Source organism: Schistocerca gregaria, chromosome 2, assembly GCF_023897955.1.
Source record: "Schistocerca gregaria isolate iqSchGreg1 chromosome 2, iqSchGreg1.2, whole genome shotgun sequence".
Classification (NCBI taxonomy): Eukaryota; Metazoa; Arthropoda; class Insecta; order Orthoptera; family Acrididae; genus Schistocerca; species Schistocerca gregaria.
This window is the reverse complement of record NC_064921.1, coordinates 944,807,789-944,832,145: the sequence shown is the minus strand read 5'-3', so window position 1 is coordinate 944,832,145 and position 24,357 is coordinate 944,807,789. Positions and strand designations below refer to the sequence as shown.

Here is a 24,357-nt window from a genome sequence, read left to right as displayed (position 1 = left end):
ATGAGCAGACAGCCAAGCAGAGTGAATGTTATGCACTTACAGGATCTAGCGTGAACCACACAGCCTGTGTAGTGCATACTGTGGACTGTCAAACTGAACTAGAAATACTTTCTTGCATGAACTGATATTGAGAAAAGGGATCTTGAATATGCAATGTATGATCGCAGCATGAGCTGATATTGATAGCATTGATCTTGATTGTATGAGTGGTGTTCAGTAAGTAAGGCAACACAAATGTTTGCTGAAAGCAGGTTGGTTTTGTTCCAGGATTCCAATACACCATATTATTCCTGACTCTTTTGGCTACAAAACCATATTTTTCAACATAATCTCCATTCAATGTGATGGCCTCGAGCTACATTTCTGGGTGGGCCTGTATTCCATTACGGTACACTTCTACTGGTCGACATCAGAGCCAGCGTCTTGCTGCACTAGTGATCCCTTCAGACTCCCGGAAGATCATCACTGTGGCTTTACCTGCTGAGAGTGTGGCTTTGAACTTTTTCTTTGGGGAAGAGGTGGATTACTGTTTTGTTTCCAGTTGAAGTGATGAGCCCACATTTCATTGTCTGTGACGACGTTCAACAAAAAATTGTCGTGATCAGCCCCAAAACATGCAAGCAATTCTGCACAGATAGTCCTTTGTTGTTCTTAAAGTTCTTCTGTTAGGCAATGAGGAACCCATAAGGACCAGACCTTTGAGTTCACCAACAGCTGGATGACTGTGTCAGGACTACCAACAGGGATGTCCCGTTGTGCTATGAGGTATCTGTTGTGACCCATCAATCACCTTGAATGAGATGTTCAAATTTTCCAAATTTGCGGGAGTCACAGCTGTGTGCAGTGACCAGCTAAGACACAGGAGATTGGATAGATTGTGCAACCTTGTTGTGATAATGACAGACATCTCTCACTCAATGACTCACCATGCTTTTGATCACTGCCAGGTCTCTGTTGGCATTCTGCAGGTGCCTATGAATATCTGCAATGCTCTGGTTCTCCAAGACACTCAATGACAGAGCTTTGCTTGCAATGCACATCCATAGCAGACACTATTTTGAAGGCTACATATAACACCACCACCTACTGGAAATTCATGAAACTGCTGGGATTGAAGCGGGAATATTCCACAATAGCCCACAAAACAAATTCCACATTTTTTCAACTGAAATTGGCTGAGAAAAAAAATCTGTTGCATTACTTGAGCGCACACTCTTCATACAAGGTGCAATCACTGCATGACTGCCGAGAGTGTACAGTAAGTATTATGAATAGTACGGATTGTTTGACATGGCCCACAGATTGATAAATCAAGTTATAAACATATAAATATAGTTTCTTACTGTGAACTGTGCTACTTTGAGATGTTCCAAGTTGCAGTTGAAGGGATAACAGCAAATTCAAGACCCACCACTAGTGGGTATGATAAGCAAGACAACTCTACAAACACTGTGATGTCCTGCTGAGCCACGAACAGAAGGTCACAATGAACAGGATAAGTACAATGGCAATAATTACCAGACTCCACACCCAATATAATGCAAATGACAACGACAATGACACACCGACAATACCAGCTAAGTGGAGATTGCCTTGCAAAAGTTAAAAAAGCTGTCATGCAAACTATTACTGGAAAGCATTTAGTAACAATACTCTTTTGGTACTGAAGCTGTTTTTGTTTCTCATTGTTAGTGCTTTGAAATAACTGAAGATCTAAATAATGACAATAATATGATTCCTATTCCCATTATAGTAGAGATGTTGAATTGCAGATAAGCACAACAACAAAAGACAGTCAAATAAGTTGTCTGACAGTCTTTTTTTGTGACTATATGTGACTCAACATCCCTGCAATACAGTGAGTAGCAATCTATCCTTTTCATAATACTGTCATTATTCCATCCTGGATTTTCTATTGTTTCAAGATCTAAATAGTTTTGATTAACATTTTCAGTAAATGTCAGAAATAAAAATGAAATTATGTTCAAAACTTCCTGGCAGATTAGGACAGTGTGCCAAACCAAGACTCAAACTCGGGACCTTCGTGTTTTGTGGGCAAATGCTTTAGGAACAGCTACCCCAGCATGATTTGTGACCTGTCCTCACAGCTTTACTTCCACCATTACTTCATTTCCTACCTTCCAAACTTCACAGAACTTCTCCCACAGAACTTGCAGGACTAGCACTTCTGGAAGAAAGACACCACATTCAACTCTCAGTCTGGTACACAGTTGTAATCTGTCAGGAAGTTTCATATCAGCGCACTCACACTTCTGTAGAGAGAGAAATTCATTCTTTGAAATTATTTCCATTCATTAACTAAGTTTCTACTATTGGTGTCATTTTTTATTGAAAGGCCATTATCTTCAGATACCATCTTCATTATTGCAAATATGTATTATTATTAGTGGTACTAAAGCACACAGTCTTTATTTTTATTATTCACTTTTATTGCCTATGCATGTATATTTGTTTTGTTTGCTAGTGTTATTTTATGCATTTGCACATAGCCTTGTTTTTGGGCTTAATCTCATGCAAATTAATGCCGTAAATTGGGAAAATACATGAATCGTGCAGTGTCCATTATTAAGCTTGGAGGCAGCAGCCAGCCACAAATAACAGGTGTGTGTGTGTGTGTGTGTGTGTGTGTGTGTGTGTGTGTGTGTTAAATAGTGCTAGTTATTTCAATCTGTGGTGACATAATATTCAATTAAACCTGGGAAAAGTTAAATATGCTTCAGAAGTGATAGTGGGCGAGACATCTCAGGGTTCCTACAATTTTGTTGATTGAACACTGTCATTTCTAGTTAGAATAATATTAAAGGGGGTCCTGTTTCATCACATAAGTTACAGTGTTGTGACAGGACACTGTTGTTTTAATGCTATCTGGGTGAAATATGGCACTTTCCAGGTTGAATTTTGAAATTTAGCAACTGGTGTACTTCATTTTGCTTTCTTTTGTTGTTCTTCCATGAACAAAATGATAAGGAAAGACAAATGGATAGCTACCTTCCAAACACAGAAAAGTGGCAAGAAAGTCGCATAATATGTTATGGAGAGTATAGGAGTAGGATCAATCATTAAATTAGAACCAGATATTAAAAGAGAAGCAGAAAATGGAATGAGAGCAGAAGAAAATGGAATGAGAGCAGAAGAAAATGGAATGAGAGCAGAAGAAAATGGAATGAGAGCAGAAGAAAATGGAAGGTAGATGAATCTAAAAATGAGATGGATTAAGAGAGAAACAAGCTAGGCAGAAAATATGAGCAAACTTGAAGAGATTTTGAGAAATTCAAAGATGAAGTTAATCATCTGTTTAAAGAGGCATAATTAAAAGTAAATAAAAACAAAAGAAATCTGAGGATGCCATAAAGGGAAGGGCAGAATGCTTGGATAAAGACATTCAAGCCCAAGATATCAACTGTAAAGAATGAAGACTGAAATTAAGGACTACTGCAAACAGATTTTACAGGATTATAACAAAAACAATACGCTAGAAATAGAAGGAATTAAAGAGATCACTCCTGGGATTAAGAACAGGGTAGGAAATTTAGAAAGGAAAGTTAAAAATAAATAAATTTACAGTACCACCAGTGGTGCTGCAGAAAAGGAAAGCTAGTATTTATACCATTTATAATGTAGTTTTTTATCCCAATGGAGATGCACATGCAGTTTCTTTTATAAATAGCTTGAGGAGTCAATTTACTGCAGATTGGGTAGGGAATGTCAAACTTGAAGGCCAAGTGCTTGCTTAAAGGGAAAAGTCTTGATTGAGGAGCAGATGCCCTGGAGAAATATAAGTCTTTTGAAGATTTCATATCAGCATTTCTGGGTGAGTGCTCGTCTAAAGAAAAACAAAGTCATATTATAGAAGCTTTTAAGAAGGCTCCATGGTAAGACAGGAGACATAGGGAGAATGAGAGAGAGTCCTGTGAAAGTTGGATCAGTAAATTAAAACATTTGGGTAGCCCATGGAATTAAATGGATACTATATGCTACCAATAGTGAAGTCACTTCCTAATAAGAGATGTGGACTGATAGGACGTAATAATAATATTAAAGACTTTCTGAACAGTAAGACATGTAGGTAGGTGGCAAACAAATTGTTTGCTTCACGAAGACAATATTCTGTGTGGTACCACAAGAACAGAGATTGGACAAACACAGTGAGCCAAATAAATGTGAGAGGTAGAGAAAGAAAAGCTTGGATGAAGTGTAGGGGTAACACTAGAGGTCATTACACAATGGGTGAGTCCCAAAGGGAAACAAACACCCCCAACAGCGAGGTCCCATATTGGAGGGGAGGGGAGGGGAGGGGGAGTTCGAACTCTGTCCTATGCCATGATGAAACATTAAACTTAGGACTTTATAGTAGCAATACCAACTCTGGTGACGTAACATGTGAAAGCCAAAAACTGGTGTGTAAAGAGAATGTACCTGATGTTAGTTATAGAAGTAATGTAGAATCAGTGGCGAGATACATCAAAATGTTTTCCAGATGCACGACAGAATCAATAAATTTAAGATCCAGTAAGTAGATGAGAAGCAGGAAAAGAATGTGCTGCAAAATGAAAGTGATAGTGATGAGGAAGATATCAGAGATGATAGTAGTAGCGAAGAGGAAGAAGGAAATATACAATGGGGATACATTTCTTTCACATAATGGTTTGGAGGGAGGAGATAAGGGGGAGAAGGAACATTTTTTGAAATTGCTGAGGTGGTGACTACCACAAATTCGATTAACAGTGAAATAGATGTAGGAGTTGGGAAAGATGTTAAAAGACTTCGTCACTGACAAAGACAAAGGTTTGGCAACTTATGATGAGGAGGAGGTAGGTTTATTTGCAGTTTAAAAGGAACCATGAAAATTGGGGGTCATCAATAAATTTTGGGTGCTGTGACAGAAAACAGTAGCAACAGCATAAGCACAAAGACAATTGTAACATCACTGCAACAGCTGCCAGTACGGCACTTGCTTCATCAAGGCTAGGTGTACATCTGCAGTACTTGTGAATCTGCTAAATTATGAGTCAGTGTCCACAATGGCAATATCTTACCACACCCATATGTGACTGTTGTTTTGAGAGTGTGTTGGAAAACAGCACATATGCACAACAAGTGGCTTACAATTGAGTATACATGACTTTCCATTTTAGCAGGAGCAGGAGCAGTTTAGTAGTACCCACCAGGATAAGATGGCTATGCTGGGCACCAGATCAACAGAGAACAGCTTGCAGTCACTAAGAGTACCAGCCACCAATGGCCTATCTTCAAATATTAAGTCCGCCTTCTTTGACTTAGTGCACAAAACTGGTGGGCCTCCTCCAGTATTACACAGTAGCCATCAAATGCCTGCCCTGGAGGGCAGCAGCTTGGGCCTTGGGTAGTGCAGCTGGCTGCTCTACTATGTACCTGAAGGCATGCCACAACTTACAGGGATGGTTACACACACCAATTGAAGAGTTCCTGCCTCCTCCTGTCTGCATCATTACTGGCTCCTCAGGCAGACAACTATAAAGTGGGAAGTAGACTGCACATGCTGTGTTTGTTAACACTGGAATCAGCAATGCTGGGCACACTGATGCAGCTGAGGGAAGGCTGACAACAACAACTGCTCACTGACGAAATCCTAGCTGAGAGGGACATGGTCATCAAGCAGCGATGCCACAATGATAGTTTTGCAAATTACAAAAAATCTTTTAATCCTGTTCATTTGAGCTGCCAATGGCTCTACACTTTCTAACACCCACCATCTCTATCCAGTTCTGCACTTTGTGGACTTGTACCCTTTGCCTGGTACAGGCATTGCACCCAGTCTGGTCCAGTACAGATAGATAGTAAAATGCTACGTCCATTTTATTTTTATTAAAAATGGGGCATTTTAAAAAGTTAAGAAAAAATCTTGAACAATTAAGGGAAAATAAACAAATTATATTGACAAAATTTAGTGGTCATACAAGTTGCCTTTAGATCATGCACTCAAACAATCCCAAATGGCTTTTTGCAATTATTCTCCTGCACTGTTGTCGTACTTTTCACTTTTTCGTACTTCGTCAAGAAGTGCATTTTCTTTCGACATTCAAGTGAGCACTTGAAGCCCCATTAAAATGTGTTTGACAATGGGCAAAGCATTCGCTGTTTCAACATTCATTTTTTTTATCTGACCATAAAAAGTTCACTAAGGAAAACACACATACATTCAACAGTTTCTCCACTACCACTGATAAAACAAAAACCTCTTTGTGGATTGGTGTTGAAATTAATTTTTTGATTTAGCATGATGAAACAATGACAGCATGGATCTAAAAAATTGTCACTTATCCACAAAGTGTCTTCAGACTGCTTAATATGACGAAAACAAAGATTCTTCCGATCTAAATGAGGTGCAACCAAGAATTTCGCTCAGGAGCCGTGCCCTGGCACAAGTGTCATACTGCAAGCCTTGCTGAACATTTCCCCTACCACCATGGCATGCTGTCTCACCACAAGAAGAGGGAAAAGGGGTGGGGGACTGTGAATGCATCACATATAAAAATGGCAATGCAGTACACTGCTTATGACTTGGTTTTATATTTCGCATTTCACAAGTACGTAACATAAACTAACAACAAATCAAATAATACTGAAAATTTAATTATTTTTAGTGTGCTGAAGAGATATATAACTTGTTGTTGTTGCTGTTGTGATCTTCAGTCCTGAGACTGGTTTGATGCAGCTCTCCACGCTACTCTATCCTGTGCAAGCTTCTTCATCTCCCAGTACCTACTGCAACCTACATCCTTCTGAACCTGCTTAGTGTACTCACTCTTGGTCTCCCTCTATGATTTTTACCCTCCACGCTGCCCTCCAATACTAAATTGGTGATCCCTTGATGCCTCAGAACATGTCCTACCAACCGATCCCTTCTTCTGGTCAAGTTGTGCCACAAACTTCTCTTCTCCCCAATCCTATTCAATACCTCCTCATTAGTTATAAGATCTACCCATCTAACCTTCAGCATTCTTTGGTAGCACCACATTTCGAAAGCTTCTATTCTCTTCTTGTCCAAACTATTTATCGTCCATGGTTCACTTCCATACAAGGCTACACCCCATACAAATACTTTCAGAAACGACTTCCTGACACTTAAATCTATACTTGATGTTGACAAATTTCTCTTCTTCAGAAACGATGTCCTCACCATTGCCAATCTACATTTTATATCCTCTCTACTTCGACCACTGTCAGTTATTTTGCTCCCCAAATAGCAAAACTCATTTACTACTTTAAGTGTCTCATTTCCTAATCTAATTCCCTCAGCATCACCCGACATAATTCGACTACATTCCATTATACTCGTTTTGCTTTTGTTGATGTTCATCTTATACCCTCCTTTCAAGACACTGTCCATTCCATTCAGCTGCTCTTCCAAGTCCTTTGCTGTCTCTGACAGAATTACAATGTCATCGGCGACCCTCAAAGTTTTTATTTCTCTCCATGAATTTTAATACCTACTCCGAACTTTTCTTTTGTTTCCTTTACTGCTTGCTCAATATACAGATTGAATAATATCGGGGATGGGCTACAACCCTATCTCACTCCCTTCCCAACCACTGCTTCCCTTTCATACCCCTTGACTCATATAACTGCCATCTGGTTTCTGTACAAATTGTAAACAGCCTTTCGCTATCTGTATTTTACCCCTGCCACCTTCAGAATTTGAAAGAGAGTATTCCAGTCAAAATTTTCAGAAGTTTTCTCTAACTCTACAAATGCCTTTTCATAATCTAGCTTCTAAGATAAGCCATAGGGTCAGTATTGCCTCACGTGTTCCAACATTTCTATGGAATACGAACTGATCTTCCCCGAGGTCAGCTTCTACCAGTTTTTCCATTCGTCTGTAAAGAATTCACAATAGTATTTTGCAGCTGTGACTTATTAAACTAATAGATCGGAAATTTTCACATCTGTCAACACCTGCTTTCTTCGGGATTGTAATTATTATATTCGTCCTGAAGTCTGAGGGTATTTCGCCTGTTTCATACATTTTGCTCACCAGATGGTAGAGTTTTGTTAGGACTGGTTCTTCCAAGGCCGTCAATAGTTCTAATGGCATGTTGTCTACTCCTGGGGCCTTGTTTTGACTTAGGTCTTTCAGTGCACTGTCAAACTCTTCATGCAGTACCATATCTCCCCTTTCATCTTCATCTACATCCTCTTCCATTTCCATAATATTGCCCTCAAGTACATCACCCTTGTATAGATCCTCTAGTTACCCCTTCCACCTTTCTGCTTTCCCTTCTTTGCTTAGAACTGGGTTTCCATCTGAGCTCTTGATATTCATACAAGTGGTTCACTTTTCTCCAAAGGTCTCTGTAATTTTGCTCTAGGCAGTATCTATTGTACCCCTAGTGAGATAAGCCTCTACATCCTTACTTTGTCCTCTAGCCATCCCTGCTTGGCCATTATGCACTTCCTGTCGATCTCATTTTTGAGACGTTTGTATTCCTTTTTGCCTGTTTCATTTACTGCATTTTTATATTTTCTCCTTTCATCAATTAAATTCAATATTTCTTCCGTTACCCAAGGATTTCTACTAGCCCTCGTCTTTTTATGTATTTGATCCTCTGCTGCCTTCACTACTTCATCCCTCAAAGCTACCCATTCTTCTTCTACTGTATTTCTTTCTCCCATTCTTGTCAATTGTTCCCTTATGCTCTACCTGAAACTCTGTACAACCTCTGGTTTAGTCAGTTTATCCAGGTCCCATCTCCTTGAATTGCCACCTTTTAGCAGTTTCTTCAGTTTTAATCTTCAGTTCATAACCAATAGATTGTGGTCATAGTCCACATCCACCCCTGGAAATGTCTTACAATTTAAAACCTGATTCCTAAATCTCTGTCTTACCATTATATAATCTGTCTGAAACCTGTCAGTATTTACATGTTTCTTCCATGTATACATCCTTCTTTTATGATTCTTGAACCAACTGTTAGCTATTATTAAGTTATGCTCTGTGCAAAATTCTACCAGGCGGCTTCCTCTTTCATTTCTTACCCCCAATCCATACTCACCTACTACGTTTCCTTCTCTTCCTTTTCCTACTATCGAATTCCAGTTACCCATGACTTAAATTTTCGTCTCCCTTCACTGTTGTTGTTGTTGTTGTTGTGGTCTTCAGTCCTGAGACTGGTTTGATGCAGCTCTCCATGCTACTCTATCCTGTGCAAGCTTCATCATCTCCCAGTACCTACTGCAATCTACATCCTTCTGAATCTGCTTAGTGTATTCTTCTCTTGGTCTCCCTCCACGATTTTTACCCTCCACACTGCCCTCCAATACTAAATTGGTGATCCCTCGATGTCTCGGACAATGTCCTACCAACCGATCCTTTCTTCTAGTCAAGTTGTGCCACAAGATCCTCTTCTCCCCAATTCTATTCAATACTTTCCTCATTAGTTATGTGATCTACCCATCTAATCTTCAGCATTTTTCTGTAGCACCACATTTCGAAAGCTTCTATTCTCTTCTTGTCTAAACTATTTATCGCCCACTTTTCACTTCCATACATGACTACACTCCCTCCAGTATCTGAATAATTTCTTTTATCTCATCATACATTTTTCAGTTTCTTTGTCATCTGCAGAGCTAGTTGGTATATGAACTTGTACTACTGTAGTAGGCGTGGGCTTCGTGTCTATCTTGGCCACAATAAGGCATTCACTATGCTGTTTGTAGTAGCTTATCCGCACTCCTATTTTTTTATTCATTATTTAACCTACTCCTCCATTAGCCCTATTTGATTTTGTATGTTTAATCCTGTATTCACCTGATCAGAAGTCTTGTTCCTGCTGCCACCAAACTTCAATAATTCGCACTATATCTAACATTAACTTATCAATTTCCCTTTTTAAATTTTTTAACCTACCTGCCCGATTAAGGGATCTGACATTCCACGCGCTGATCTGTTGAACGCCAGTTTTCTTTCTCCTGATAACGACGTCCTCCTGAGTAGTCCCCGCCCGGAGATCCGAATGGGGGACTATTTTACCTCCGGAATATTTTACCCAAGAGGATGCCATCATCATTTAACCATACAGTAAAGCTGCAAGTCCTCGGGGAAAAATTACGGCCGTAGTTTCCCCTTGCTTTCAGTCGTTCGCAGTACCAGTACAGCAAGGCCGTTTTGGTTGGTGTTACAAGGCTAGATCAGTCAATCATCCAAACTGTTGCTCCTGCAACTACTGTAAAGGCTGCTGCCCCTCTTCAGAAACCACATGCTTGTCTGGCCTCCGATGAGATACCACTCTGTTATGGTTCCTCCCCAACGGCAAGGTCTGTGGTACGGAGGGACTGGGGGGAGGGGGGGGGGGGGGGGGGGGGCTCCCTTACAATATAAGTTCACAATCCTTTTTGTATGTTCTAGTTTTTTCTTGTTTCTGCTCTCCTTTTTCCTTCATAAATTCAACAACAGTGATTTTTAAATCAAAAATTGTTCAAGGCATGCTCCTATCTTAACCAATATATTTTGCAGTAATATATAAAGCATCCATACTCTTTGTTCAGTTCCATCAAAAACTGTTGCATCTGACAGTGGAATAATGTGTGTAACTTCAAAAATTTTATTATTCATACCAACAATTTCGTCACATGCTACATGCCTGTAAATTTAACACAAAATGCATCTTGATGTACTAAACAACAAATCCCATCTGTTGACTGTTGAATTTTTTGCTCTTTAAATCTTTAAATACTTTCTGCGTGGTATTGCAATATAATTTCATAGCAAATCTGCAGTACACGTCACTTATATGACTGTATAATAGATACTGAGAAAAGTTGTTTCTCTCTTCTGTCCTTTCCATTCATTTTTAAAGGCTTGTGACAATACGTCACTAGACTGCCTCCTTTTGTACAAACAGCAACTGGACATGTGAATGTCATTCATGCCTTGAACAAGTAGCAAAGGGTAAACAGTGCTGACACCACAATAATTCTGAAGTGTAGGGAGTTGTGCCAACCAAAAAATGCCACACTGCAATATTAAATTAAATGTTGCGCTGCACCGAATAGTACCGGAAGGCACAAGCAAAGCCGAGTCAGGCCAAGCCATGGCCTGCATGCAGCCTGCACACCCAGTCTGCATGAAGTTGGGCACAGTGGCCCACCCTTATCTAAATCTATCGAAAGAACAATTTAACATGAATCAGTACTACCAACAGTGCAAAAAACTAACAGTAAAGAAATAAAAATTGTAGAAGCACATTGTACAAATGGTGCTTCCTAGTGTGTATACTTGTCCAGTAAATTGCTAGCATAAAATACTTTAGCCAAGCTGAATCATAAAATAGTGGGACATTCGAGCATCCCCAATAAAACTTTCGAGAATGTTGGGAAAAAAAAAAAAGGTTACTCTCCCGGGAAAAAATGGAACTAAAGGACACCCTATAGTAGTAGATAAGAGGAAGAAGAGAACATACATGGGGTAAATTTATTTCACATAATTTTTTGGAGGAAGGAGATATGGAGGTTAAAGGAACATTTTCTGAAATATCTGAGGAGATGACTACAACAAATTCTGTGAACAGTGAAACAGCTGTAAGCATTGGGGAGGACATTTATGTTTTCATAATTGGCAAAGACAAAGGGTTGGCATCTTTTTGTTCAGTCCAAAAGAAATCAGAAAAATATATAAATCCAAAATTAAGTTATAACGACTGTACATGGAGTGATATTGAACAGGACATATTACATGAAGTAGTTCACACTGATGCCGCCCCCCCTCCCCCTCCCCCCAATCATCATACACACACGGCAGATGAGGGTAATGAAGTACGACATGATATAGGCGAGGAACTTTTAAAACTGTTCTATATACAGGTAGTTCAGGGAGAGAAGAAAACTGGAAGTATGTACAAAAACCTAATAGGACATCAGAACAAGGATGAGAAATGGAAGATGATCAAAAGGGTCTTGGTTAAGGAGGACAGTAACAATAAATTGCCTAAATATTACAGGGTATATGGTGGAGCACTGTTTAGGCAAAGCAATTAAAGTTTGAAAGACCAGAAGGTGTGTTGGCCCACTGACTACATAGACGAAGTAATTAATCACTTTCTTTTGAGTTTTGGATATTTAGGAGCTTAAACGTGTGTACAGAAATGAAGAAAGTATGTAGTTTTTGACAACATGGCAGACAGGGTGAATAACTATATTGAAATGTGATAAATGCCAAGAGTCAAAGTTAGCAACCAAATGTGCAGACTTCCTACACACAGCATTAAACAAAATGATTTAATGGAATTGTTATCTGGGGATTTTTGTGCCCTTTGGCAAAAACAAAAGGAAGTTTTGCCTATATTTTTGTAGTGTTGGAGGTATTATCTGAATTTATGATGACCTACCCTCAGTGAAAGGTACCTGGCAAAGCAATCTTGAATAAGCTATAAAATGACTATTTTGTGAAAAAGCCATACTTTTCAAGAACGGAAAAAGATGTAAAGAAAATCTTACCGGTGAGGGAGTAACAGTGATATATATTTCAACTTAACATTAGGCAGGAAATCCTGTTGACTATTACATGAGAAAAATTGGCAAACTACGCTGCATATAATGCAGCAACAACCATAGTGCTTGGAAAAATGTGGAAGAGAACACTGAGAAAGTAATGAATAGTGTAGTTCATGATAAAATATTACATTATGAAAGGTGAGAGACCTATAAGTTTTGTGGACAGGAAACTCCCTCTCCATCCTAGGAATGGGCTGAGTAGGGATGAGAAAAAGAAGGGAGAGAGAGAGAACTGATAGAAAAGAAATTGTCAGAGCAGAGGAAAGGATGTGGTGATAAAATAAAAGGTGTTGATATAGATGTGAGGGATCTGGTATTAGTAAAGATGTATGAAAAAACAACAAATAAATAATGAGATAACAATGTTTTTTTATGTGTACAAAGGTCTATTTGAAGTAGCCAGTATCGTCTGCTATTCTAGGTGGATTATAATGAAATCAATGAAGAAATTTGCCCTTGAGAAACTATATAAAGCAAGAATGGCACCAGCAAAAATAGTGAATGTGATGAGTGGAGTGTTTTTTCCATAGTGTTCTTGGGATCCAGCAATGGAAATGAACTGAAGTGTAGAGAGAGTGTAAGTTTGGTTTTGAAATACAAATGTGTAAAACTTTATTTTTTGAAGTTTGAAAGGTCATTCAAGGCAGAGGGTGTTTTACAGAACAATCAGTGTTAATTAATTAGAAGTTGATTTTTGTTCTAAATTTGTCTGAAACATAACTTTAAATAACACATTAATAAATGTACAAACATAAAACACCAGAAAAATAAAAATTTCAAATCCATTTGAAGCAACTAATGGTGTAACATTAACTGTTGTTGAATTATGATGCAAAAGACATCGAGAGCCGCAAATAAAATAAATGTTTATTTAGTAGATGACTGGTTTTGGATTAATACTCATTTTTGGACCAACCAAAGGTTACCAAGTTAAATGGACATCCAAAATAAAATAGAATATGTTAACACCTATATTTCAGAATTTTTGATGTTATTTTGGACATATGTTTAACTTTGCAAGCCTTGGGTAATTTGAAAATGGGTATTAAACTAAAACAGGTCACCTACTGAATAAACATGTATTTTATTTGCAAATCTGGCTGTCGCCTTGTATCAGGAATGGAATATGTTGTGCACCCTTTGCATTCATGTATTTCAACATAACTTAAAAGATTGTAGTCATCATGGGAGCACACACAAAACCGAATACAAATTTCCATTACCACGAAGAAACACATGAATAACCTATTGCTCTGAAATTATTTCACCAGTAGCACAAATAACAAGATAAGTCTATGAAAGAAGAAAATACATCTACCCTACATTGTTATACAACAAAATATTATATAGTTGGCATTTTGCATAGAACCCCAAAGTTCACTTTCTTGCTCTTATTGCATGCTTTTCCTTTCTCAACTCCTTGTATACAAAGTTTCCATTTCTATGCGTCCATACCTCTAGCTACAATTGTTGTGGGATTTATGCTTGTTACTTTGTTTTAAGGTGCTGTAATTCCTCAGTCTATCTCTTATTACTAATCTATGCAATCAATTGAAAATTACAGACTCTCACAAATTTTAATTCGATTTATAGCATAATTTGATTCCACCACTGTACTCGGCATAACGGAAAGCAAGATGTGTTGAGCTGTAGAAATATGTCTATAAGTTGATAAAGGAACACCAACAAAGAATCTGTAGAGTGAGAAAGGGAGAGGACTGTTGTGCATCTTGAGTGGAAGTGTGCTGTTTTCTTGGCGAATGTTAAAAAACAGTTTTATTAGTGATCGATGATTTGATTTCAGTGTGTACCATGGACAAAGAAACTAATAAACAAACATGTTGCACTGCTTCTCATTCTGAACTGATATTCAGGACATTAAACAGAACTACAACGTGCAGACAGGCAAGTGATGTGAATGCTACGCATGTACAGTATCTAGCCTGAATCATACAGACTGTATTGTGCATATCGTGGACTGTCAAACTGAACTAGAAATACACTGATGCCCTTTCTCACCATGCAGTGATTTTCAGAATGTATAATGTGCCAGTCAATATATGATTTTTGTGAGCATACACTGATCAGCCAGAACACTCTGACCACCTATCTAATAGCTGGCATGTCCATCTTTGCCATGGGTAACTGTGGCAACGTGTCATAGAATGGAAGCAATGAGACCTTGGTAGATTGCTCGAGGGAGCTGGCACCACACCTGCACACAAGGCACCTAATTCCCATACGTTTCAGGGATTGGGGCAATAAGGTCTGACAGCACATTAAATCACATCCCAGATGGGTACGATTGGGTTCAGACTTGGTGAGTTGGAGGGCCAGTACATCAACTAGAACTTGCCACTGTGTTCCTTGAACCACTCCATCACACTCCTGGCCTTGTGATATGGTGTAGTACCTTGTTGAAAAATGCCACTGCCATATAAGGATAATTCTGCTGTTTCTTAGTGTAACATTTCATTTGCATACTGCCTTTTTTTTGGCCAATTCTCATGTAGATTATTACCATAAGTTGGGAAAGTATGCATGTTATGCAGTGCCATCATTAAGTTTGCAGGCAGTAGGAAATCTCAAGTAACAAGTGTGTTTGTGGTAAAGATTTGCAGGTATTGCGATCTGTGTTGGCATAATACTCAAGGAATCACGGGGAAAATTAAATATTCTTAGTTTCAGTTATCTTTAAATGTACATGCTTGAGATATCAGTGAGACATATCAAGGTTCCTTCACTTTTGTTACTTGAACACGTTAGATTAATATTCGAAGGGTTTTCTGTTTTGTTACATTGCATGAGGTATAACAGTATCTTGTGATATTCAAATGCAATTTCTGAAAGCGAAATCCACTGTGTTATTTTTCCTTATGTACAAAATGTAGATGGCATCACTCCTACCAACACTTCACAATGGCACTGAAATGTTAATCATCTGCATATCCAAGCACACTGTACACTTCATACCAGTTTCATGTTTGTTGCATGACATCTTTGTGGCAGTGTATACTAATAGTTAAAATATGCCTTGTCACTATCACTTTATGGTTAGTATTCATTATTATATACAGAACACCATCTAGATTTAAATTCATAGCAAGTCTCACTTGCATATTTTAAGCTAACACACAAGTGCGTGTGTATGCACCTAGCCCCTCCCCACACACACGCCCGTTCACTTAATGTTTCAGTAAAATTTGAACCGATGACCCATAGCATGCCAGTGGCACTAACTAGTACAGCAAAATCAGAGTCTGCGGCGACAGCGTAATATGTTAGAGTAAAATTATTTTTAACAAAATTTAGTGTTACTCTTAATTTTCCAATCAGTTTCATAGCTTGTATAATTGGTCTTACAACAGACTACTCACTGTGTTATGCAATACCCTCCGAGGTCGAGGTGTATGTGTTCTTGAACTAGAAAATTTATGAAGTTCAATAGTTGACGTAGTTGATGCTGTTGATGTAGGTGGAGATTCTCCACTGAAATAATTTAATTTTGTGTTAGAAAATATACAAATTTTACAGTAAAATTTTGACATGTTTAATGCAATTCACACAATCCTTCATATGGAAAACAAGAAAATTAAATAATAATAATAATAATTTCTATTTTTACATGAATGAGTCAATCTGAAAGTTTGTTTGAATATCACAGTACTGTGTTAACTATGACTTTACGGCATATGGTAAGCATCTACCTGCCTTCCTTCAACCTGCTAACCATGTCAATTATTATAGTTCCTAGAGTATAAGTACTACAAGCATCATTTTGCTTCTTGTTTTTTTTTCTTATATACATAGGATCTGCAGATGTGAAAAAGTAAGAGATAGAAAAACATTTTAAGACCAACTTGGTAGTGAACCCTGTACCTTTGGGTTTATAGTGTGACACACACGTGCACGCCCCCCCCCCCCCCCCCCCCCCCCCACACACACACACACAACAACCACAACAACAACTCAAACACAAGACCACTGTCTCTCATCTATCTACATCTATGCCTATGTCTATATCTACATCAATACTCTGCAAATCACATTTAAGTGTCTGGCAGAGGGTTAACCACCTACACAATTCTCTATTATTCCAATCCCGTAAATGAAGCAGGCAAAAAGGAATACAGACGTCTCAAAAATGAGATCGACAGGAAGTGCAAAATGGCTAAGCAGGGATGGCTAGAGGACAAATGTAAGGATGTAGAGGCTTATCTCACTAGGGGTAAGATAGATACCGCCTACAGGAAAATTAAAGAGACTTTTGGAGAAAAGAGAACCACTTGTATGAATATCAGGAGCTCAGATGGAAACCCAGTTCTAAGCAAAGAAGAGAAAGCAGAAAGGTGGAAGGAGTAACTAGAGGATCTCTACAAGGGTGATGTACTTGAGGGCAATATTATGGAAATGGAAGAGGATGTAGATGAAGATGAAATGGGAGATACGATACTGCTTGAAGAGTTTGACAGAGCACTGAAAGACCTGAGTCAAAACAAGGCCCCGGGAGTAGACAACATTCCATTGGAACTACTGACGGCCTTGGGAGAGCCAGTCCTGACAAAACTCTACCATCTGGTGAGCAAGATGTATGAGACAAGCGAAATACCCTCAGACTTCAAGAAGAATATAATAATTCCAACCCCAAAGAAAGCAGATGTTGACAGATGTGAAAATTACCAAACTATCAGTTTAATAAGTCACAGCTGCAAAAAACTAACGTGAATTCTTTACAGATGAATGGAAAAACTAGTAGAAGCCGACCTCGTGGAAGATCAGTTTGGATTCCGTAGGAATATTGGAACACGAGAGGCAATACTGACCCTACGACTTATCTTAGAAGCTAGATTAAGGAAAGGCAAACCTATGTTTCTAGCATTTGTAGACTTAGAGAAAACTTTTGACAATGTTGACTGGAATACTCTCTTTCAAATTCTGAAGGGCAAGTAGCAACGCGTCAACTGTGCCCATCAATTTCTTCAACAACATAGTGATAAGAGGGAGATACTGTTGGACTCAATCTTTATGGCCAATGAAATGTGTGTTTCATTTCATACCTGAAACAAAACAACCATTATCCAGATGGGGACATTCATCTTTGCCTATGCCAAAAAAAGTTTAAACAAACATAGTCTACTGGCAAAGTGATGATGATTGTGTTCTGGATCCACAAAGGATGTTGCTGACCGAATTTTTGCCTCTTGGAATGACAATAAACTTAGACAATGCTAAAGAAATTCAGACGGGTGATCCAGAACTGCCAGAGAGGAAACTGAGCAATGGAGTGATACTGCTTCAGAAAAGGGGTGATGCTGCTTCAAGATAACACTTGACCCCAAGTCTGTCGTGAAACCCAGGACCAAAGGATTTCACTGGACTGTAATTCTCCACCCCACCTGAAGGCTGGACCTAGGCCCGAGTGATTACCAGTTGCTCCCAAAATCCAGTTGTTACCAAAATAGAAGGAATACTTGGTGGACTCTGCTTTCGGATGGATGATGAAGTCATGCAAGAGTTTATGAGCTTCCTCAATGGGTAGGCAGGGGAGTTCTGTGACATGGCGACACAACTAGCACCATCTCCAAAAATGCTTGAATGGAAATGGAAATTACGTAGAAAAATATATCAATGTTTATGCATTAGAATGATGTAAATCAATAAAAATAAACATTTATTTCTATTTCTAAAAAACAAGGGAACCTTAAATTTGAATCAACCCTCATACTACTACACTTGCCAGCTCAACTCTGTTTGATGACAGAAATTTATCTGATCATTCTCCATGTCACAAGCCACCTTCCTCATTGTTAACCTTAGTCTTGTTGAGGCTCACACCCAAAATTTGGTTCACATCAAACCAATTAACAAGCAAAACTTCTAAACTTCGTCATATCACATTATATTATTCTTGAAGAATTAAGTTTGCCAAGATCGCCAGTAATTCTTTTTATTATATTACCGGTTTTGATGGATCTATGTTGTCATCATTGGATTCAATGATGGCTGTGTAGAGCAGTCAAAGCCAGTAATAGGAATAAAAAGAATTACTAGCTATCATGGCAACTTTGATTCTTCAATAATAATATAGCCTTCAGAATACCTCCAACATCTGACACTATGTCAAACATAAATATCATATTATGTTTCCCTAACATGCCCTGCAATAATTATGCATCTTGCACACAAATTTGGAATATCTATTTTCTGGACTAAAATCACAGACACATAAATAAAATTATCTCACCTTTACTGGCATATATTCCATGTTGGTCATACTCACATATTACATTAACACAAATCTTACTAATTTACTATTTGGACAGTCCTACATTCCAAAGGTGTTACAACATGGTAAAAAATCTGGCAATTGAAATTTTCAGATAGATTAAAACTGTGTGCCAGATTGATACTCAAACACATAACTTTGCTCTTGAGCAGCCATGAGTTACCCAGGCAGTTTTAATGGTTCGTGTATATTTTCATAGACTAGCACCTGTAGGAGAAAGTATAAAACATAATTTTAATCTGTTATTATGTTCCATTATGGCATGTACTCAGCCAAAGAGTGAAAGATTCATTGAGGAATATCAGTGTCATTAAATTTCAGACCTACAGAATACAGAGCCTTAGTGAATCAAAACTGATTTATATCTACTGCTTTTTCTTTCTGAAACTGTGAAGTTTCTGAACTGTTTGCATGTATGTAATGAAACTACAAATGCAAAAATGGCTTCAGTATCAGTCTGTGGTGAAAACAATAAGGTCCATCTGGCCATTAATGTCTAAGCTGTGATGATGTACAAAGGTGAGTGTGTATGCCACACCAGAACAGCTTACCATCAACTATACGGACAACCAAGCAAATGCCTCTAGCAACAGTTCATCAAACTCTGTTCCACCTGAGGCTTCAAAGCATATGAATTATAATGGCATCCATGTTAATTACACTGAGGTGACAAAAGTTATGGGATACCTTCTAATATTATGTTGGACCTCCTTTTTGTCCAGAATAGTGCAACAACTCTACGTGGCATGGACTCAAAAAGGTGCTGGAAGTCCCTGCAAAAAAAGTGAGCCCTGCTGCCTCTATAGCCGTCCGTAATTGTGAAAGCATTGCTGGTGCAGGATTTTGTGCATAAACTGACCTCTCAATCATGTCCCATAAATGTTCAATGGGACTGATGTTGAGCAACCTGGGCAGCCACATCATTCATTTGAATTGTCCAAAATGTTCTTCAAAGCAACCACAAACAGTTGTGGCCCGGTGACATGGTGCAGTGTCATCTACAAAAATATTTCATTTCTAATACCCACCTGCGGACAAAGACTCCATCACTGTTGTTTTGAACCGCAAGGATTACCTAGCAGAAGGACTCCACCAGCTGTCAGATACTTCCACCTACAAACCTTGCCACAGTGATCCAATTCCAGAAATCCAGCAGGATCTCAAGTGACAACTCAAATCCTTAGGCCCATCCCAGGACCTCTCCCTGGAGTCCATCTTGCTACTCACTTGTACCACTCCATGATTCCTAAAATCCATAAACCTAACCACCCAGGACACCCCAGTGTGGCCATTTACTGAGCCCCACAGAGAGAATCTCTGCTCTTGTAGACCAACACCTTCACCCTATTACTCGGAACCTACCCTCCTATATAAAATATATCGACCATTTCCTCCACTGACTCTCCACAGTTCCTGTCCCGTTACCACACAGTGCCCTGATAGTCATTATTCCCTTTAAACCAACATTCGTAATGCCCATGGCCTTATTGCTATTGAACACTACCTTTCCTAACACCTGACTGATTCCAAATCAACGACCTCTTTCCCAGTCGCCAATACCAACTATGTCCTCACCCACAATTACTTCTCCTTTGAAGGCATTACCTACAAACAAATCCGAGGTATGGCACCATCCTACACTAATACATTCATGGGCCATCTAGAGGAATTCTTTCTAAAAACCCATAACCCTAACACCCTCACCTAGTTCACATTCATTAATGACATCTTTGTGATTTGGATCGAGGTTGAGGATACCCTATCCACATTCCTCCAGAACCTCAACAACTTCTCTCCCATTTGCTTCACCTGGCCCTACTCAGCCCAAGAAGCCACCTTCCTAGATGCTAACCTCCACCTCAAAGATGGCTACACCAGTACTTCTGTTCATATCAAACCTACTAATCACCAGCAATACCGCCACTTCGACAGCTGCTACCCATTCCATGCCGAGAAGTCCCTTCCATACAGTCTAGCCACCCGTGGTCATTGCATCTGCAGTGATGAGCGGTCCTTCTTGAAATACACCAAGGGTACCACTGAAGCCTTCACGTACCATAACAATCCTCCCAACCTTGTACAAAAACAAATCTCCCGTGCCATATCTTTCTTTTCTCCCACTGTCCAGCTACAGAGGAGCATCCCCCTTGTAACTCAGTACCACCCAAGACTGGAGCAACTGAATAACGTTCTCCACCAGGGTTTCGTCTACCTCTTGTCATGCCCGGAAATGAGAAATGTCCTGCCCACTATCCTTCTCACCCCTCCCACAGTGGTATTCCATTGTCCACTGAACCTACACAATATTCTTGTCTATTATTACACAACTTCTGCTCCCAGCCCCTTACCTCATGGCTCATACCCCTGTAATAGACCTAGATGCAAGACATGTCCCATACATCTTTCCCACCACCACCTACTCCATTTTGGTCACTAATATTACCTATTCCATCAAAGGCAAGGCTACCTGTGAAACCAGTCATGTGATCTACAAGCTGAGCTTCAACCACTGTGCTGCATTCTATGTTGCCATGACAACCAACAAGCTGCCTGCCTGCCTGCCTGCATATATGGCCACCGACAAACTGTGGTCAAGAAACAAGTGGACCACCCTGTCGCTGAACACTCTGCCAAACATGACATCCTTCACTGCAATGACTGCTTCATAACCTTTGCCATATGGATCCTTCCCACCAACACCAGCTTTTCTGAATTGCACAGGTAGGAACTTCACCTGCAATACTTCCTACTTCCCCATAACCCTTCTGGCCTCAACTTTCATTAGTCATTGTCCTCACTCATTCAGCCCCTTTCCTGTTCCCATTCCAGCACTACACAGCCATCACTCCCAGTCTTTTTATTTATCTCCTTTTCTGATACCCCCGTCTAACCTGCAGCACTTCACTGTCTGCCTCCTCCTTACCCACACCCGGTCGTCATGCCTTAATGGCTGAAAGTTTTATTTGTGACAGTCTTTTTGTTGTGCCTATCTGTGACTCAGTATCTCTGCTACATGGTGAGTAGCAACTTTCCTTTTCATAATATTGTTACATTCCATCCTGGATTTTCCATTGTTTGATTTTCATCCTAGGAGATCATATTCCCTGATATCCAATTATCTTCCGTAGCAAAAACGAGATATTTCAGTATTATATATGTCTTGCTTATTCGCTACAAGTGTCTGAAAATAGATGGAACAGGATGATCATGAATTCCTTGGTTCTCAAATTTCCTAGATCTTAACTCAACTGAATAACTATGAGATCACTTCAATCTTTGGGTACACTGTGAGAATTCTCCACTGAAGACCATTTTACAGTTGGGTGAAGCAGTATTTTTCAGTTATCAGCATTTTTTCAGTCTTACAAATCATCTATGACTGGTGTTTGTATCATAGTGATAGATTTGTAATTCTGGAAAACAGTTAACAATGGAACTATTGTATATGTTCAAATGACTTACAATGACAGCTGGAACACGTAAGAAGCCCCTATCATCACTGTGCTCTTGCGTGGCCTGAGCAGTGCTCTCAGAGAGGTGCGAGATAGTGAAGTAGAGTACTGAATTACAGTTAATATATGAAAGGGCATCCCCAATACTCACGCTAAGAATGATGAACGACTGGATGGAGATGGTGGCAGAGAAAGAGATGGTGTCATTCTCATCTCACCAACATCTTTGGTGGCAGTTGACTCTTTTATCTGAAATATAAAACAATGTCTTGTAGTGAATTAAAGACAGTTCAGCGGGAAGATGCAGAAAAATGAATATAACACAACTACATAACATGTATACGTTTATATAATAATTGTGGTGAATGTATATCATTCAAACTAAGATGGGAGCAGTTAAGCAGTCATTCTTGCCATGTTCCATACGTAAGTGACATAGGAAGAAGCATTATCACATAGTACAATGGGAAACACCACTCCACAGTGGTTTGCATAGTATAGCTGTAGATGTAGAAGAAGATTTTGAAACAACAGATTAGGGTCAGTCATGCCGGGCTGAACTTCACACTTGCAGCGTGTGGTGGGATGCATGCGGGTCTCAAGCCCAGCCTGCCTCTCAGCTTTGCTTGGTCCTTCTTGGAAGTACAGGGAACAGTGCAACATTTCATTTAGTGTTGCTGTGTGGCATTTTTTGCTCTGCACAATTCTCTGAGTTTGGCAGAATCTTGCTGTCAGTACTGTTTAGCCTTCATTACTTGTTTGTAGTATGAAGGACTATCACAGGTACAGTGGCTGTTTGCACAAAAAGAAGCAGTCTAATGATCTAACTTCACAATCTTTTAAAATTAATGGGAATGAGAGGAGAGAGGGATGAGAATTCTCAATTTGCATAAGTGACAGATATGGCGTAACTGCTATGAAATTATATTACAAAACTATGCAGAAAGAATTTAAAGATTTAGTTGACAATGAAAGAACAAATATTTACTATTACAATGATTGACAGACAGGATTCATTGCTCTGTACACCAAAAAGCATTTTGTGCTAAATTTGCAGAGCTGGAGAATATGAAGAAACTGGTGGTATGAATAGTAAAATTTCTAAAGTCCATACATTATTCCATTGTCAGATGCAACAGTTTTCAATGAAACAGAATGAAGAGTATGAAGATATCATATATTACTGCAAAGTATGTTGGTTAAGTGAAGGCCTATGCCTGGAACAATTTTTCAATTTAAAACTCACTGTTGTTGAATTTATGAAGGAAAGAGGAGTAGAGGAAAGAAAATTAGATCGTCTGGACTGAATTACAAACTTCCTGTTTTAAGTGGACGTGACTGCATACAGCCGACAATAAGACACTGTGAGGCAACGCAAACTTCTTTCTGATTTGATGGGGATGTATTTAAAAAGCAATGCATGTTATAGAAGTGACCCATTCTGACAAAGACAGTCCAGTTCCCTAAGCTCACAGGCATTAAAGAAAACGTGAGGATTGAAGAATTCATTGTGGCCTGTAAAGAACTACAAGGATAGCTTTATAAAGATTTCGAAGACACTGTCAATCGTACATTTGTTTTTAAGTTGTTTAGAAGACCATATGTGCTTTATTTGAAAGTGCCACTGTGCATGTGTAGATGTAACTGACTGACCTGCAAGGCAATTCCAATTGTAATGACTAACCTTTTATGTTAACTGTCCTGGACGTCTACTTTGATTTCTTTAAGCTAGAGTATCCATGTCTCCACAATGAGGTTGCAAAAGTGCTACAATCGTTTGTCTGACTTATTTGTGTGAAAGACTTTTTTCGATCACATAAGTAAGTAAGTCACAATAATGTGACAACTTGTGTGCAAAACTCTGTGAAATTGTCTACAACTGTCCGTAAGGAGACAGTTTGCACCAGATAAAAATTACATTATGTCTTTAGTATGCAAAAAATAATTAAATAGTACCAAAACTTTGTTTCGTTTGTGACCTACTTTGTTGAGAACACTGAAATACAAAACCATGTAGTATGCAGTACAACTGCACAGCCATTTAAATGCAGTGTGTTTCCAGTTTTCCCT

General features: G+C 39.0%; 1 protein-coding gene across 2 annotated transcripts in view; it reads right to left on the bottom strand.

The window, feature by feature from the left end:
* The window catches only part of LOC126335398 (regulatory-associated protein of mTOR), a 275,566-nt gene that overhangs the window by 59,491 nt on the left and 191,718 nt on the right, over window positions 1-24,357 (bottom strand). For both annotated transcript variants that reach the window (XM_049998641.1, XM_049998642.1), the window contains 2 exons: window positions 22,439-22,536; window positions 15,927-16,038 (listed from right to left, as the gene is read on the bottom strand). In XM_049998641.1, coding sequence (XP_049854598.1) covers window positions 15,927-16,038; window positions 22,439-22,536 — 210 coding nt within the window. The remainder of the gene's footprint in view (window positions 1-15,926; window positions 16,039-22,438; window positions 22,537-24,357) is intronic.